The sequence below is a fragment of the Stegodyphus dumicola genome, chromosome 5, assembly GCF_044657685.1.
Source record: "Stegodyphus dumicola isolate Sdum_Otavi_A_Nest chromosome 5, ASM4465768v1".
In the NCBI taxonomy this organism is placed as follows: Eukaryota; Metazoa; Arthropoda; class Arachnida; order Araneae; family Eresidae; genus Stegodyphus; species Stegodyphus dumicola.
Genome location: NC_140772.1, coordinates 115,150,784 through 115,171,055, shown reverse-complemented (window position 1 = coordinate 115,171,055; position 20,272 = coordinate 115,150,784). Strand labels below are relative to the sequence as shown.

General features: G+C 35.6%; 1 protein-coding gene across 1 annotated transcript in view; it reads right to left on the bottom strand.

Moving 5' to 3' along the window:
• The window catches only part of Arl5 (ADP-ribosylation factor-like 5), a 114,098-nt gene extending 94,222 nt beyond the window's left edge, over positions 1–19,876 (bottom strand). Inside the window, exon 1 of the mRNA XM_035360847.2 lies at positions 19,676–19,876. Coding sequence (XP_035216738.1) covers positions 19,676–19,721 — 46 coding nt within the window. The 5' untranslated portion in view covers positions 19,722–19,876. The remainder of the gene's footprint in view (positions 1–19,675) is intronic.
• Positions 19,877–20,272: the final 396 nt, after the last annotated feature.

The window sequence follows — 20,272 nt, the reverse complement described above, 5'->3', positions numbered from 1 at the left end:
AGTCAGGTGTATACTAGTAAAAGAATTAGCGATGTAGTTGAACTTGAAAGTATATTAGTGCTGCTAGTCAAAAAATAACATTTCAATACTTAGGACACATTCCGGGAAAACCATTAATCATTTTTAGCTCAACAGAGAACTGATAGTAGTCATCTTAAGACTGATTAATAAATAACCTTAATTCTTTGCAACACGAGCTGTAAATCAATATATTGTGTTTAAACGAAAGTTTCCCGCCACTGCAAATATCGTCTGCGCAAACAGTTCGCGTTGGCCTGTTTAATCATATTTTGTCAAAGGATTGTTGGCATTTAAAAGAAAGAGACTTCCTTTAGAACACTGTGTTGTGAAATTTGTGAAAAAAATATCGTTATCATTAAGTACAAGGTGTCTGAACTGGAACTACTACGCTACCATATTAGAACCGTTATTTACTTCCAGTTCTGTTGCAAAAAGTCAGCTACATAATGTCACCAAATCGTGTGTACAGCTTTAGGTACTAATATTGTATCATATGACACTATGAAGGTTTGGTACCGAAATTTCAAAAACAAGGACTACGACATTCAAGAAACAGCCGGCTCTGGCCAGCCTACTGATGTATAAGGCCCGCCTGCGAGAACTTGTGGAAGAAGACCAGTATGCGACTACTCGAACGCTTGCTTTGGACGTTAGTGCAATGTCCATTAGCAGGGGCGTAGCTAGAGGGGGGCATCTGTCCCCGGGAGCAGAATCCAAGGGGCGCCAAACTGATGTTACAACATTTTAGAATTAAATGTTTTCCATCCTTGGCAAGCAGTAGGAGGCGCAAAATCTTCAGTTGTCCCTGGGCGCTGAAAACCCTACGACTCTGTCCATTAGTCGCGCTATGCATCGCATAAACGTGACGTACAAGTTTAATCGCTTGATGACGCATCAACTGACTCAAGCAGATAAGGACAGACATGTTCGAGCCTGCGCTAATCTGCTCGAATAACAATGCAAGAATATTCACCGGATCGTCACTTGTGATGAAAAGTGGTTTACTTCAACAACACACGCGGGAGAGGAGGTTGGTGTGCGGTCGGTGTGCTCGTTCGCAGGGTCGCAAAACGTAATTTGACTGATAGAAAGATCATGCTTTGTATCTGATGCGACTGCCGTGGTACTCTCTACAAAGAGTATCTGGGAAAAGGTAAAACAGTAGGTGTCTGGAAAAGGTAAAGCAGTAAGGTGTACAGCGAAATGCTCGTCTGCGTTGACGCTGCTATCAAGAAAAAACGTCGAATTTAGTTCCGGCGCAAAAAGGTAATGTTCCGTCCAGATAATGCAAGACCACGTGTTGACATTCACTACATGACTACATTCACTCACGACATGACTACATTCACCGGCTGGACTCCGTACGGACTCGAATAGGATCTTTTGCCACACCCACCTGTGCAGCCCCGAAATCGCTTCTTCGGGCTTCTACTATTCTCACACCTGCAGCTACATCTTGCTGGTGCTATCTTCCATTCTTCACAGGACGCACAAAATGAGCTTGATCTGATTGATTGATTGATTGGCAGAAAATCATAGATTTGGGTCGTGATTACTACCCGCACTAAACCTTCTGCTTTCTTTCTTACCTGCACTAAACCTACTGCTTTCTTTACCTGCACTAAACCTACTCTGTCTTTCTTTTTCTTTCCCTCCCATCCCTAACTAAATTGAGAACGCTTTTTGGCGGAAAACTTTTGTTACAACCAAATATTTTTCACGTTTTAAACTTGTTTTCATAATTTCTATAACTTTTCAAAACAGAGAGTAATTTTTATTACATCCTGTTATCAAGATACAGAAACTGCATGTTTTAACATAAAGATATTTTGGATACAGCCTATTTTAATTTAACAAAGATCATGAAACAAGCATTTTGGCTCTAAATTTTAGCTACAAAACCGACCACTACGTAAAATACCTAAGTTTCACCAAACGTAACGGTTATTAAACTTATACTCCGTCTTGGAAGTTTTCCATATTTTATGTAGCTTGAAAACACACAATACAACAATTTGATATATGGCTTCAGCTGCAAGAGTTATTATAGCATTGTTCTAAAATGTCAACAAGCATCTAAAGAACGACCAACAGTTCTATTCTTAAGAGAAAAAATCTGTACGCACATCTGGAAAAAGCATATTAAACGTCATTTCAAGTTCTCAGTCAGCTTACTGATCTTCTCATTTTAAATACTGTTTATTTCTTACAAACTCTTAAAGCTGCTAGGACAACTAATGTATCTATTGACTTAAGAAATTTTGACGGGTATCCAAAGCTTTGCTTTGTGTTTGTTAAGTGAAAAAATAGCAATTATCTCTAAAACTAGGTAATTTACTTCGGAAAAGAACTTGAGGGCTATCTATCTCTTTTTAAAAAAACGATACCTCCGTCGAAGTGGTAGTTAGACCATACGAACTGGAGGGAAAATACTTGGTTAATATTTCGTACTGTGACAGAGCAGTTTATTAACCCTTTCAGGGGCGCAATGTTATGATTTTTTAAAAGTTATGAAAAAGTAAGCATAATGACATGCAATGGTCCTATAGACAACATAAATGAGTTTAAAAAAATTTTTTTCGTCCCCCTTTATCGAAAGGAGGACCGGTTTCGCCTTGAAACCAGCGCCCGTCTAGAGCACTTAAGACTAACCATTTGCTTATTTATCTTTGCTTTGCTGAAAAGTATCTAAACGTAACCCAAATCGCAAATTATACTAGTAAATTACTGAACAACTAATAAAGTAAGTAATATTTGCATAAACGCGCATTTTTAATTATAAATAAAAAATTTAAAACAGGAAACAAAAAGTAACTAATAATGCACTAAATTACTCGCATAAAACTATGAAATATTTAAAAAAATATGTTTAAAACTAAGAAAATTATATGTAAAAATAAAATAAATTAAGATGCATGCAATTATTTTACTCTGAACTAGAGAAAAGCGACCGCTAAGAGAAGCATAAAAAAAACGCAACTACGAGTGTTTTTCAGAGTGCTCTGTGTCTCTCTAAAAAATAAGAAATGTTTTCCCTCTCTCAAACGCTTCATAAATCCTCATCTTTGAAGCCACTCAAACGAAGATATTGAGCAACTGTTTACAGCAGTGATCCGAAAGCAATAAACATAACTGCAAGAAATCTCGCGACTGCGTCATCTGATCATTTCTTCGATGTCCGAGAGGGGCGGTGGTTTCGCAATGAAAACATTCCAATTTAAAATGGTTCCTTTTTTTTTTTTTTTTTTTTTTTTTTTTTTTGTGAACTAAGGACATTTCATTACTCATTGATGCCTGCTTATAAAATATATTGTGGAAAAACTAAAATTTTTTGGGTTTTTTGCTTTTAAAATGCGTCAAAAAGAGTAGGGTGCAAAAGAAGCTATTTTTGAATGATTCGTATCAATTAATGGATGCCCAGAAAGGTTTGCTGCTGTCATCTGTTATCAGCTTTAAGAAGTAATTTAACTTTAGCAGCGGTTTTGAGAAAAAAAAAAAAAAAACCAAATTTTTTAAATTAAAAAAAAATGTTGAAAATGCGGTTTCAAGGCGAAACCACCGCCCCTTAAAGGGTTAAATAAAGCATTTCACTATACCGAACACAAATTTCTACTTCTAATATACATAAAACGCAAGTACTTGCTTAGTACATAAATAACCTAAATACTTAGTACAAAAGAAGATATATATATATATATATATATATATATAACCTAAGTACTTGCTTAGTATATTTCTTCTTTCCCAATAGCTTATTTTATCTCAATTTTTCAATTATAAAAGTATGATTCAATGCAAATAAAAATTTGTAACAGGACTACCAAAAGAGAACAAAAGAACTGCCTTCGTGCAGAATAATAATAAAAATTTAACCACATCAAACTAGTTTCAAAAAATCAAAACGTGCACAGTTATGCCCAATACTCTAAACACTCAACATTCATATTGTTCATGCTGGATTAACTACCCTCTGTGAAAATATATATATATCACAGACAATAAAATTACAGCTATTCACAAAATTACGTTGATGCGGTTCAAGGAGAGAAAATGAGGCAGGAGATATGTTCAGAACAATACACACATTTTTTTAAATAGATTTTCCCAGAATTTGCATGTCAGTCGTGAAAAGCTTCAATAAATCAAGAGTTCGCCCTCCTACATGTAGCTTACGTACACAGAATAAAGAATATTGTGAACTTCTTGGATTGCGTTAAGGAAAAAAAAAGGGGCATTTTAAATGAACTTTCTCTTATCTTAAAATCTCCCACACTGAATCAACAATAATAAACAGACGTCTTCCAGCCCAAAAGATGAAGCTAAACATAGTTATTTAACAGATATGAAGAAATTCGCAGATTTTAAGTATTTTTTTTTTTAGAAACATCGTGGCACTCTTAGGGAAACTAAATATACCGCACTATTTTTAAGTATTCTGCACGGTTTCTGAGTCGTATACATTGAAGTTATACATAAATGGGGTTTGATACTTTGATGCTTTATGTAATTAATCCTTTATAGATGGGTATCATCAACAGATGATTTAACAGTAAAACTTATATTATTATATGTAAAACTTACGAAACTTATAAACATTACTATATGCCAGGTATATTGAATAAGCAATACGCCGCTAAAGAATTAATTACGTCTTATAAGATATATAGGGTGTCCCAGAAAAAGTGCGACAACATTAAATGGTAATACACGAAAGGTAAAAATAAACAAAATCGCGGTGGAACTGGTTCAGTGCACACTTTGTTCAGAAGTTATACGTCGTCAAAGTTCTGTGACTTCCGGTTAGACGAATAAAGGTACACACATTATTTGTTCTCGCCGTCTGAAATTGCCAGGCTCGAAACCCAATGATTTCTTCTAATGCAACTACGCGAAATCAATTGTAAACAGAAAGGACTTGAACATTCAGTTAGCCTTCGACATTTCGACAATGCTAGTCATTCTTGAACGTGTCCAGATAGCATTTACATCAATGGCTGACAATTTTTACTCAGAGGTATACCATGCACGATACAGCACAAGATATAGGTGGGTCTGCATCATTCAATAATGTAAAATAATACATATTATGTTATCCATTGCGTATAGTAAAATATGTACCATGATTTGCTGAATAACACGGGCGCATCCTTTACTAACCTTGTACTCGCAGGAGTTCCGTTTGCTAACTATCTACTGGAGCTACTTTCGCCTCTTGGCAAAATCACTGAGAATCGAATGCGTTCCCAGAACTCTCATTAATTTTGCCTGTTTACTTTCCGTATCTCGTGCTTCAGCGGTTTTTCCTCACACATCCGGTACTGTCGACATTAAAAAAAAAGGTGCTAATTCACATTTATATACCCACTTATTACCTCACCCTGTCCCTTCATTCGCTTGCCCGGAAATGATGCCACGGTAATATTAAGTAGCATATTTCATGAACAAAGCAATCTACCGAAACCAATCTAAAGGTATTTGCTTCTTCTAGCTTCCGGAATATGATGTCTAAGGCTGCCGCACTTTTCTGTGATACCCCGTATACACTGCTTTTACGCGCTTGTACGACGATCTTCCGGTTAATTTTCTTTCTTCGATTCTCCTTCTACCATGGCTTTTGCACTCTTTACAGCCGGGATACTCAACCCGGTGGCCGCGGGTACCGTGGTGCCCGAGGTGACTTTGCACAGCGCCCGCCAAGCTTCGGTAAAATTGTTTTTTTGTTGCAACAGTCTTTCTTGGGATTGCACATAGAGGGAGTTCGGCGAAGAAGCGGTTAGAAACTTAGTTGGCCTTGTCTTGGGTTTCGGAAACATCGAGGGGATGGCGTGTCTTAAGACCAAGGAGGTTAGAATAGACCTCCTTGGTCTTAAGACCAAGGTCTATTCTAACCTCCTTGGTCTTAACTTGATCCTTCTTGTCGCCTATATCCGGTTTAAAATGACAATGCGAACGCGCGCCTAGGGCCTGGAAGGCCCGGCTACCCAATTTCTGAAAAAAGAGACAGATGAATTCTGTGAATGACACGTAGATGATCTTGAACGCAGCTACTAAAAAGGTCGAAATATTTCACCGAAAGGAGTAAATTCTGTATTAGGTTTTTGTAACGACGGGACCTGGCAGGCCCGACGCGCGTCCTCGCGGTTTAATAGGACGATAAAGCTTTAAAATCGGAGCCAAGATATTACAAGGCTCACCACACCAAAAAGGGCTGACAAAGAGGAGCAAAAATGGAGGGAACTACAGGTCAGAGTCGGCCTTTGACTCGACTGTATGACACAATTATATTAAGTATTTAACAAGGTGCAGAGGGCAACTTTTGAACAGCGTTCTTCACCAGTCTTCTTTGAGCTTTCGGCAGTGTTAGTGGTGCACCCAATCCTGTTCGGCATCCTCATTTTTCCTCGGGGCTTAGCGTTTTTTTTTAAACCGCTGCAGCACGATGAGTGGGCCCAGCAAAAAGCAGAAGATATACAATCCCAATTCTAGCTGGGAAGAAACGTATTGCTTTGTTGATGTGAAAGGGAAGTGCGTGTGTTTGCTGTACGGTGCTTCTGTAGCAGTGGCCGAGAAACATAATATGGAACGTCACTTTCAGACGAATGGAACATTTACAACGAACTACCCGGAGGGTTTCGAAATTAGGTAAAAGAAAGTATGGGAGCTGAAATTGAAGCTTTCAGAGCAGCCATCAGTATTTGTTAGGCAAGTTTAAAAGTCCAAAAATGTGACAAGGACTTCGTTTAAAAATGCTCACTTGCTGTTGAAGAAGGAAAAATCATTTCAAGACGGTGAGTTGCTGAAGGAAGTATTTCTTGCAGGTGCCGAAAGTCTCTTTGACGGATTCTCTAACAAGCGTGAAATCATCAATGCGATTTAGGACCTTAAATTATCAGACAGCACTGTTTTAAGGAGAATAGAAGCAATTGCTGATGACATGCAATCTCAACTGAAGAGACGTGGAAACACGTGAATGGTTTTCTCTCCAATTTGATGAGCTCACGGATATTTTCGACACGTCGCATTGGGCTGTTATGATAAGAATGGTAATTAACGATTTTTCTGTTCAAGAAGAGGTATTCAAAATTCTGCCTTTAAAGATGAGAACGCGATGGGAGAACATTTACAAGAACATTTACAACATTTTTAAGACATTTGTGGCAGAAACTGGCTTGCCGCTTAAAAAGCTATCGGCAATTACCACAGACGGAGCACCTACCATGACAGGAAGAACCAACGGCTTTGTCACTTTGTGCAAGAAAGAGGAGTGTTTTTCAAACTTCATGTCTCATCACTGCATCATTCATCAAGAAGCGTTGTGCGCAAAGGTACTTGAACCCGTCATGAATGTTGTCACGTCCATTATCAATTCTATTCGTGCGGCTCCTCCTTCTTAAAGCACTGCTGGAAGACTCCGAAGATAAAACAGTCGACCTCATCTTGCATGCAGAAGTCAGATGGCTCAGCAGAGGTAAAGTTCTATCAAGGTTTTTATCTCTAATCGAGCAGATAAAAGAGTTCATGCAATATAACCCTGACAGATTCAGTAAACACATTGCAAAACTAAGTGGCTCTTTGTGGCAACTTTATCTGGCTTTCCTCGCCGATATCACTGAGAAACTCGAACATTTTAAATCTGGATCTTCAGGGTAAAGACAAGGAGCTGGCTCAAATGATGGGATCTGTGAAAGCTTTCAGAGCCAAATTGACAGACATTATAGATGTCTCAAATGAGATCAAAGTCCTGGTCCATTTTCCAAACATGAAAAAAAGGTGAATGACGACAATTTTGGGTCCTTGTGATTTTCCGGCCATCTCGAGACGCTTCTGGACCAATTTGAAAAGCGATTTCAAGATTTCAGTTGCCTGGAGCCAATGGTGAGCTTTTTTTGTCAACCCATTCACCACGAAGCAACTGAAACCGCCACAGCAATTGCAAGAATTATTGCCCCAGAAGTGGAAAACTTGAAGCTGGAAATAGTCGAACTGAAGAATGATATCCTGCAAGCCCATGCCACAGATGTAGACTTCTGGAAACTTGTGGAAAAGAACAGGTTTCCATTATTAAGGAGTGTTGCATATAAAATCAGATTTTGTTTTAGGTCTACCTAACTCTGCAAATATCTATTTTCAACCATGAAAATTATCAAGTCGAAGAACCGGTGCAGGTTCACTGATTCGCATCTTGATAATTGCTTGCGTGCAAGAACCTCATCGTACGTACCTAACATACAGATGTTGGTGGACGAAATTCAGTGTCAAAAATCGCATTAAGTGCAACACCACGACACGACTATACTGTAAGTAATAAAAATTTTGTGCATGAAATGTATATTTTGTTTCTATCTCGATCCATTTTTTCAACCTTATTTACGAGGCCGCGTTTTTCTTGTTAAGCACTAGCGTTAAGTGGTAACGTGATAATATCGCCAAGAGATGGCCTGATTATCACCCGGGACGGAAATGTTACGTGGTGCCCGCTTCGCTTTCTGAAACTGCCTTGTGTGCCCCAGCACCAAAAAAGGTTGACTACAACTGCTTAACAGTATAAAAGTGTTTGTATGAGTCTAATATCAAACTACTTTCTGCACGATATTCTAGAATTCTAAAAACTGAAGATTAATCTGCCTCCTGGACACTGTAATGTTTTAAGCTACAATATTCTTCAACATACTTAACAGCATTAAGATTCTTTTCCTTCATCAAATCTAATTTGTTTAGAATTTTTATAAGCTCTACAAACTGCTCAGTTTTCTATATTCCTATGTTAGATGCCGTAAGATCAACACGGGAAATTGCGTAACACGAAATCCAGAAACAATTTAGATGCAGTAAATAGCTTTTTAATTAAAATACCCAAGAAAACTCAATAGTTTAATCAGAAAACGGCTGAATTTTTTTTAAATCCGTTAAATTTCACTTTTAAAAATAATTGCTAACGTCAAAGCATTTCTTAAAAAGATACATGTATTTAATTATAACACATATGATCGAGACGACACTGCCATGTAAGAATCAACAAAGCTCTGCATATTCTCCTTACCTGACACCATTTAATTTTCCTGAAAATAAAGCTGCTATGTGTGGAAATATTAACGAAAACCAAGGTGACGTCACAAGAATATACCACTAAGTATAGCTAGATATTTCCAAAGAAAATACGCGAATAAATAACTCACATCGAAAGAATAATTACAGCAAACATTTTATAATAGAGAAAAAAGGTTAGTGAAATGCGCTAAATTATTGCAACCTACAAATTTACACTAACAATTTAATTGAACGGCATTTTTACATATGTATACTACACACACAGGTCCCTCCCCCCCCAATTAAGAACGCCCTGTTTTTTAAATGGATCATTCAGCAATATTAAATATTTATCGGAAGAGACAAGCGGCAGAGAATGACTTTTATGTAAGTATTGGAAACGACTTTTTCTCGACCCCAGAACTCTAGACAAGCGTAGTTCAGAGTTCAGCTTTCAGGTTGAAGTATTTTTGAAGAAATTCTAATGAAAAACACCATATAAATTATTAGTTTATAAATATATTTTTTTTAAAAGACACTTTTCAAGTGTTAGTTTTTATCAACATTTCGTATACTTTTATTGTTGTTTAATTTATAAAAACATGTTAAAAAATAATATAAATCGAAATAAATGTATATGTATTTTTCGAGTTTGGAAAAGGGGGGACAGAATGATCATCTAGCAAATGGTGAAAGGGATGCGTGAAGCAAAAAAAGGTGAGAATCACCCTGGTCCAGCTCGTGACTTTCACATTAAAAATAAATAGCTAGAGCAAAGAGCCTACTTAAAGCGTATTAAATCAGTCCTGAAATAATTACCAATGTGAATATGATTTAAATTACAATTACGAAGAGAACACATTCTTATCAAAAACAGATCGAAAAGTACATTACACAGGCAACAGATTTATCAGATTTATGAAACTTTTTTTTTTTTTTTTTTTTTTTTTTTAATGCATGTCATGGCCGATACGCAACTGTGTGAAAGATGTTCCTAAGCAAGAATAAAACTATAAATGTCATATAAACCAAGGAGAAAAATAAAGCAACTGTATTACGATTAGCTGAAATGGAGTTCAAAAACCTATCCCATTTACGAGAACAGACTGACGGACACATTCGTGAGCATAAGCCGGCTGACGAAAAATTGCGGGCTTACCGAACAGTTTTTTTTTTTTTTTTTTTTTTTTTTTCCAGAAGAAAACCCTGATGTGAGCCTACATGACTTCCTTTTACGGCCTATTAAATTATTCACATTTTTTGCTGCAGTTCATTTAAACTTATTTCCTCGAATTATTCTAACTTGAATATAGCAGATCCCGAAAACTTTGCAAAAATTAAGGTCATTTTTTAATTTGATATTGCCGTAACATGAATATTTTCGCGATTGAAAACACTTCTGTAAGTGGTACTACATGACTACAACCAATGATTGCAAAAATAAAGGCTGGGTAAGGATTCTCATTCCGGTAAGGAAGTGAGAGAATATAGGGGAAGTTTTTTGTAGGCAAGTTTCTAAATTACTTCGGTTTTCTACTTTATTGACTTAATTCACGGCATTTGGTTTTACTTTTGAATTTTCCTTTTGCCTTTGCCTGCGTGGATGGCTAAGCACGATTTAAGTAACTGAGGAGTTGGGTTTGAAGGGAACTTCCCCTTGATAGGTCTGTCTCCTGTCTGCTCAACAATTATTCACTTATGCATTTTTATAATTTAGAATTAAAAAATTTATTGGAATTATATATTCATTGATTTTGATACTTGCACTTGATTTGCATATGCTCTCAGAATTTAAATGATATTGTAGATTAGTTCGCAGCAATAATTAATTATTTATTTGTAATTCAATTTTGTTTAAAATTTAACTTTAAATTTGCTTTTTACGAATAGAGAATGTTTATAAAATTATATATAATATATAAAGTAGAAAGATAACTTGAACAAGAGAAACCTTAGTGGTTATTTGTTCTTAGTGGTTAAGAATTTTGCCCTTATGTGAATTTATGTGAGCCCTACAAGCAGAGTCCTATGTCACACTATGAGTGAGTGAAAGGAGTATAAAGCCTTCATCTTTAAGGTACTGCATGCCATCTAGCATTTGAGACACCTAGAGAACCCTGTTTTATGTTTCTCTTAATATCTTTCAGAAGAATTTACTTTATTCTCCTTACAAAGAACAAAAAAAAAAAAAAAAAAAAAAAAAAACTCGCAGCCTTTTACAATGTCTGTATACATGCAGATTCCATTCACTCTTTTACCAAGATCATATTTTTGTTTTCATCAATTTCAACAATTACACCAGAACCTCAAATCATACCATTTTCGTACACAAACACTTCTATGTACATATTACCCTAAAGACTGACATCATATGATGTAAAATCACGGTGGCCAGTTCCATGCAGAGTTACTTTAATGAAGTTCCACAATGATACCTCTCTTGTGTGTCTCTGTTGACCAAGCATCACTGTCAACTACACCTACGGTAAGCTAAGTGGAAGACAGTTGCCTGGTCGGATGAATCACAATTCTCATGAGCGGCTCTGAGACCCTTAGTTGTGGTAGAAGAGAGCGTGAAAGCTGCAGACTATCTGAACATAACTGCATATCAACTGCAGCCTTACAAGGCATCTGTCTTCCCAACTCGAAATGTAATCTTCCAGCAAGATAATGCCCCATGTCACAAGGCTCGAATTGTGTTGGAATGGTTCAAGGAACATATGGATAAATTAAAATTAAGGCCTGGCCACCTAACTTGCCAGATCTTAACCCACTACATTTGGGATATCATGGAGTGGCATCTCAGTGCTCTAATACCACCATGTCAGAATATCTCAATTTTGCGTGACCACTGATTAGACAATCAAGGTATGGCCTCATGCACAACAATCAAGTATCGTACAGTTTTTAAAGTACAAAGTCCGAAATACAGACGTCCAATAACTGGAATGACAAAAAATGTGGACCTGTGGACCTCCAGACCATTTGCTACCTCCCCCCCATACGAGAATCTTTTTGTATGCATTTAGGCATGTGCATTTGATACCTTTTTATAACAAAACATGTGAAGAGTCCTGGTTCTTACTTTCACTTAGGCACTAAATAAAATACCTCCATATCGAAGAAATAATCATTTATTAGCATAAAACTGCATCATCAATAATTTGGCTCCATAGCTGTTTTATTGCTCGGCACACATCTCAAACTGAAACATTATACATCACAACATTTTACACCTACTGAATAATTTATATCCTTGACATCAACCTGGCAAATCTTATTGAATAATTTTTGCCTTTTCACCACATGACTATCAACACAACATACCTTGAGAAATGACTCGTACAGCAATGTGTAAAAATTTTTTTTAATACTGCTAATTGAATACATAAGAGCATGATAAACTTTTAAGTTGACGTTATGCTTACCCATGATTACAGACTTCATTTAACATCACTATGAAGTGTTGAAGGTGTTGATGAAGAGAAATCTAACAGAAATTTCAGGTACTTTTCTGTTATCAGGACCAGATTCAGAAACATATGTACGTAATCATACATGCATGTATGTATGGATGGATGTGTTCATATATGCATGTATATATACAGGTATGTATGTGTAGGTGTACATACATGGGCATACATACATACATTTCGGAATCTGGTCCCGATAACATAAGAGTCATTTCATTCCATATGCCAAAAATAGATTTTATAAATGATACTCACAGGCCAAAAGATTACATTTAGTACAGTCTAATCGGTGATTTGTTATTCAGATAAGCTCAGGACAGGTGCCACAGCTGGTGTAGTCAAATTTAGCCAAGAGAAAATTTTTAGAATTTAGAAAAGCATCAAGCAATAAAATTAAGGGATAGGAAAATCTTTAGAATTTAAGGAAGGCACTGGAATACAAAATTTAGAGACGACATTTTTAGAATTTACGGAGGGGCTTGCAACAGAATTTCGGATCCACAGAGATCATAGCAGGCTGCAAAATGTCCAGTGCTGGTCCAGTCATAAATATATGTGATAATTTATCTATTCCAGACTCAGATAAACCTTAATCCTGTGTGGGAAATAGGCTTAAATAACCTAATATAATTCAAGCTTAACTTCAGCAGTGTGCAATAGAAACAAGCTAAAAGTTAGTGCAACATGTCTTTAGTCACTAATCTCACGATACATCCTCAATAGAATGTAGCGGACACTAGCTAAGTTTTATGATGACTGCCGTGAATTTGAAGGTATTCAGATATCACAAATACGAAGCATACTTTCCAATTGATGGAATTTTTTTTTTTTTTTTTTTTTTTTAATATAGAGAAGCAGTAATAAATGAAGGTGATACAATAGAATTACGATGACAATAACTCAATCAGCAATCAGCTAACAGACAGCAAAATCTGTATCGTGGTTTCAAATCAAGGAAATATAGCTAATGATAGTGACAGACAGTTGAGAATGAAAACACTTCAAATGACAATTTAAAGAGAATTCTCGATGTGGCAACTACAGGACTTGGAACAATGGAATTTCGTTACCAAACAACAAATTATGTCCCTTTACAGATTTAAACAGAAAGTACAAGGTAACCAAAAAAAAGTCTTGCCGTTTCTGATATGACATTAGAAGAGTGAACCCCAACATAAAAATAGCTGCCAAATCTGGAGATGAAGTGGTTACGATGGGAGTCCGGACATTGACCAAGAATATAAAAGTGCATTGCATCGGTACATCAAATGCAACTTGCACAGTGACTGATTGAAATGGACGTGTCAAAGGCACTTGTTCAAAGTTGTTTTCTGTACGATTTTAAAGTGGGCCTGTCAGCAGCAGAATCAAGTCGCCAAATTTGCCAGGTCTTTGGGGATGATGCCGTTAATGAACAAACAGCTCGGCAATGGTTCCAGAAGTTCAGATCAGGGATTATGTATCTTGGCGATGAGGCCCTGAGAGCAGCCATAGAGAGTGACAGTAGCCAAACATGTGGTGAGCTTACTACACACTTCCAGGTATCTGATGAAATGATCAAACTCCACTTGCACTGCATAGGAAAGGCATACAAGCTGAGCAAGTAGGTACCCCACTCACTGTCCAATGCAAACAAGCAACAGTGCATTCATTGCCTGTTTCTCATTGCTTACCCGGTACTGCAATGCATCCATATTTGATCGAGTGCTCACCAGCAATTAAAAGTGGGTCAGTATGATACATTCCAGATATTGAGGCATTCCAGACATTGGTTGTCATCACAGGACCCTGTACCTCAAACTGCGAGATCTTCTCTCCACCCACGCAAGATCATGCTTTGTATCTGTTAGACTTATCGCTAAGCGGTGCACTATGAGCTCCTCCCAGTGGGCCAAACCATCACAGCAGGCCTGTACTCACAGCAGTTGCAACATGTGCATCAAGCACTGACGCATAAACAGCATTGGTCAATCATAAGGTTGTACTCCTCCATGACAATGCAAGGCCGCAGGTTTCTCGGGAGGCCAGGGACACCATCCAGCGATTTGGCTGGGAGACACTACCCATCCACCATATTCCCCAGACCTTGTGCCAACAGAATACCACCTTTTGCATTCCCTGGACAACCATCTTCGTAAGAAATCCTTCAACAACCGGCCAGACCACGATAAGGCCCTCACGAACTGCTTTGTATCCAAGATCCCCCCCCCCGAGTTTTACTGCGATGGCACTGCATAGCTAGCCACTCAGCAAAAGGCACTGTCTGCCAATGGCGATAACTTTGAGGATTAGCAGTGATTATTATTTGTTTTAAGACTTTTTTTTTAACTGCCCATAATGGCAAGAACTTTTTTGGTTACCTTGTATTAGCTCAATAAACAAAGCAAATTAAATAACTTGCATTGAAAGAATTGTTTAATTAGAGTACACAAATAAATATTGAGGCCTTGTTTTCATAAATTCTGATTCCTTTAAGATCATAAATGCGTCATTAATTTCTACTTCATTTTATTCGATTTAAACTGATCTAATAACCACAAAAATTCAAAATTCGAAATCGCCAAAGTCCTGACAATTTTGGATCTCGAACTTTGTAATGTACACTGCGCAAAAAAAAAAAAAAAAAAAAGGATGGGGGGACAGTTCTATATCTACCACTCTACTGGGCCAATTGACAAAATTCAAATTGTGTTTATCATTCTCAAAAGCACGACTTAAGACATATATTAGATTTATATATAGCATTGTTTTAACATAGGTACTTTGACACAAAATTGGACTTTTTCTGAAATAACGTTCCATTTTTTTTCCATCTTTCAATTCTACAACTCAAATTTCCTAGATATCAAATTTTGTATAATTTGGTGCGAAATTTATGGAGAAATTCAAAAATTTATCTTTTATTTTTAATTTATCAAAAATTAGTGCAATATTTTCAGTTTAAGCAAGAATAATTCACTTGAACTTCTTAATAATATGTGGCACCCAATTTTGCTTTCTCTTCCATTATGCCGAAGTGGAAAAAAAGGCACCTCATTCCTACCTTTTTACAATGTGCACGAGCAACATCATTTCTACTTCCAAATAAATTTAGCAAAGTGTCTAAACCGTTTTATCGTTTTCAACAAATATGCCGAATTTCAAAGCCCGCCAATATATAAATTCATGTATATCTTCGGAAATTTGGAATAAAAAACTAATTTTTTGCAGGTATGCTTAGAAATACGTAAAAATTTTATAGATTATAATTGAAAAATGTTTCTGAAAAAATTATAAAAATTATTTTAAAATACAAACTTTGAAAATAAATAATAAAAAATGGGTGAATTTTATTTGGAATGAACTTAAATTTTGAAATGTGAAAGGAAGAATCAAATAAGTTTAATAAAAAAGAGAAAGATTAATAAATGCATAACAAATTCAATTAACATTGAGGAGCTAAAATTTTGAGAGCTAATTTTTTAAAATCTACTTGTGTGATTTTTACAAAACTTAATAGTTTGGCGTAATTTGAGTCATAGAATTGAAATATGGATGCTATATTAAAATAATGCTACATATAAATCTAATACATATCCTAAATCGTGCTTTCGAGGCATGAAAAAGGCAAGCTGAATTTCGTCAATCAGCCCAGTAGAACAAGAGATATAGAACTGTTCTTTTTTTTTATGCAGTGTACAGTATAAAGTCTTTAATCCAGACGTCCATAATCCGGACCTAAGGCTACAAACTTTCTGTGCAAGTGTAGCGTTTATGCATGTGCATTTACGCATGTGCATAATACCTTTAGGCATGCGCATTTAATGTATAACGGACGGTATAAGCTAGGCTAAAATTATCTATTTCAGTCAATGTTGCAGATTGCATTGTTCCCTAATCTTCTAATTGGATACGACTTATTATTTTTTGCAGACTGTTAGAGCAATTTTATAAAAAGTAAGCTTGAACTTTTGATTATGTCAAAAAGAGTTTCCGATTCTGGAGCTGCCTAAGGACTTACAAAGCGAAAGCATGTTTGGAATATGGTAACAGGTAGTTTGGCGACATTTTGGTAAGGCGATAAAGATTACTAGCTAGGACTTTAGTAGTGTACATGGATAAAGTCAAGAGTGTGCGCAATGCCGTTTTTGTACAATTCTGGGATGTTTTTTTAAGTGAAAATAGGTCAACACGTACATGGATACCGTGTATATGCAATTCTTAAAAATGCTGCAAGCAATTTGTGATTCTGCACTTTCTCCCAATTTTGCACCTAATCTTTGTCATGATTAAGCATTTTTATTCCATAAAAGTTCTAGCATAAGCGTAATTCGGCTAGCAGATTGTTGGAAAAAAATGTTGAGTTAAAAAAAAAAAAAAAGCCTTTACTTCGTGAAAACAAAATGGCGTCCAAACAAAAACTAGCAGGTTGCTGTAGCAGGGTTGGTAGCCAAATTTTTGCAAAAAAATCGCCAAGTTACCATAATCCATAGATTAACCGCATGTTTCAAAAATCCATCATGTCCACCAAACAAAAAGTGGAATTGCTGCAAAAAATGGATAAAGGCATGAAGAAAGTGACAGAGAGGTTAGTAAAAAAGAAAAAATTTCAATTGACAAGTTAGTCGGTATTCTCGGCACAGCAATTACAGGACATGAACAGCGGAACTTTGTAACTGAACAAGAAATTATGTCCGTTTACAGAATTAAAGAGAAAGTGCTAGCAGATAAACTGAAGCAACTTAAACAACTTACATTGAAAGAAATGTTTAATAAAGTAAACAAATAAATATTAAGCTTTTTTTGTAAATTTTGATACTCTTTAGATCATAACTGCTCTTTATTTCATAAATTACAGTTTCATATTTTTAATTGTATAATTTCTGCATGTCATCTTACCAGATTTAAATTGATGATCTATAATCCAGAAAAACCAATGATACGGAATCGCCGAAGTCCCGACGAGTCCGGATTAAAGACTTTGTACTGTACTAGATAGCACTGCCTGCAACACATTAATTGGGCAGTGTAAGCCTACATTATTTGAGTTACTAACTTTGTATGACTAGTAGTATGGCTACCTGAAAGCAGAGATGTCTGATTTGCCTATGTAGCAATAAATGGAACCAGATAAACTATGATATTTTTGCATTGTAAAAAACTTCCCAATACACAAAAGTCAAATTATTAGGTCCCTGCTTCTGGGCCAGAAACTGTAGGAAAACAAATCATTCAAAGGAAACACACAGAACTGTGACAACTGCACAGAAAGGCAATGGTTATATGCTAAACTGAATACATTCAACATACACGCTATTTCTCACAATACCGTTATCCAGAATGTGGCAAATATTACATGAGGAATATTTATATTCTTTCAACATGCAATATGTCCAAGCACTGCAAGCAGGAGATTACAGACAATGTGTGAAATTCATATGTTGAATTTCATAGCAAGCAGAGCATTTTTAATGTTCATAATGCCCCTGTGTCGGCATGAACCACAAGCACTCAGGCTGCATAAACAACAGTTCACCCTTAAACCATTAATTTTGAACAGACATTGAAGCAGCACAGAGACTGATTGGGCCACATCATCTTTCATCATGAGTCGATGAATGAACTTACGGAATATTCAAATACAAGTCTGGTTAAAGTAGATTTAAGGGTGCTCCTTGGATTATCACTAAGTTGTTTCATTTATGGGAACCTGAGTAGTTGAATGTTACGAAAACGCTATTATGATGTAATTGGCTGTGTGGTTGTGGTGAATTTGAATGATGGGAAAAGATTTGGAAAGGCTTGTTTGTGTGTCGGATTTTGGATAAGAAGTACGTTATTTTGTGGTTTACACAGTAAAATGGCTGAATGTGGTAAAATTAATTTGAAGTTTCTGTACGATTTGGAAAGAAAGGGAAAAAGCATTAATTGACTGGTGTATAAATGAAAGTTTACTTAGTAGCCATTCACTTAATGTCCTGTTTGTATGAAGGAAATGCGTATGGTTAAACGTCGGATGATACGGGCACTACAGAGGATATTTATTTTTGTGAATTGATGTGGCAACGCCAGTATACAAATTCTAGTTCAGATAATTTTAAGAAGTTTTTGGATGTTGTTAAGGAGTTTTGTTTGACTAAAGCCACGGAAATTAGTAAATAAGGTAAATGGATATTTCCTTTGTGTAGTACTAAGATGAATTTCCTTTTATGTTATTTCATAGTTTGATTTAAAATGTAGTTTACTGAGATTATATATCTTTTGTTGGCTGCTCCTGTGACTTTAAAAAAGACACTGCTCAACTAAGAAGAAAATAACGTGTGGCAGCTTCTGTCATATTGTGGTGCATAGTTAAACTTACTTGTTATTTTATGCAATTTTTGCAGCATTTAGTATTTTTTTTTTTTTTTTTTTTTTTTTTTACAGAATTATATTTTTTGAGTTATATTTTTTAACACACAATGACGTGTATTTTCTGATATGAGATGTAAAACTTTAATTAGACTTTGATATCACTACTCTGATCTCTTCTAACATAAAAAGGAAGATCCTGTTAAAGTTTTCGTAGCTTACCACTGCTTAAAAGTGCTATAAATTTAGATGGAGTAAGTGGCTTTTCAAAAATATCAAAAGGTAATTTCCTTATTACCTTTTGATATTTTTGTTCAATTAAATAACTAATACATGTAGTTATTTAATTGCAGAAATTCAGAATTTGCAAATAAGAATTTACTTTGAAAACGTAACTTTATCTTATAGAAGAATATAACTTTCTTCTTGTGAAAGTTTATTTCAATAAGATCTATGGTTTCCTATTGTTACTCTTTAAACATATACAGAAAATGTAAAGCTTATATTTGTAAGAAATTAATTAGAGCTACAAATGCAAGGAAAATCAATTAACAAGCTTATTCCGTTCTTTTGAATTTCAATTTTCAAGTAACAGATTGAATATTCAAGGAAGAAATATTTAAACATTTACGCCTGATGAAACTATGTTACATAGTATAGTAATAACAGACAAATTCCTTAAGAAGTTTATCAGTCTTGGAGGGCCCTAATTCTTTTAATTAATTTTGTATCTAACAATTTAATAAAAATCACAAACACGTTAAGATGTGTATCAATTTTCTACACATCACAATATTGAACTGGTAAAAAAAGGGGGGGCTTACCTTCGTTAGAAAATAAACTCCATAATTTTGCCAACAAAATACCCATTTTGAAGAAATAAATTTAATATTTGATAACTTTTTGCACTTAACATGTCATGAGCAAATCAATATTACCTTCCACCACACACAACTAACGTTTATAAAGAAAAACTATAACGCATCCAGCTGCGATCATTCTCGTTTACAAATCTGAAGAAGCGATCCATCTTAACCATCATACAAAGACAAGCAAATGAGAAAGAAAGTTCAAATCATCAGCAAAAGAGGACGCGCTAAAGGTAATCTTTTATTTTCTGCAAGAGTAAAAATTCAGGGAACAAATTTCTGAGAAACCTTTTTAATTTTTTTAATTAGATTTTCATTTTAAATTTTTCATTTCTTAGTTCAATTTTAAAGAACTAATTTTATTTTGCGGATTTTGAATGAAGAAGTAATGTTCAGGGAAGCATTTTGCTGGTGAAAACAATATTGAGATTTAATTAGAAAGAGAATACAGAGTAGTAAAGTTTAGTTAAATTTTTTTCGAATTGAAATTTTTAATACTTTTGGACTATCAGTATTTCCTATGAAAAGTAGCCAAGTCAGTGACGATTTAGT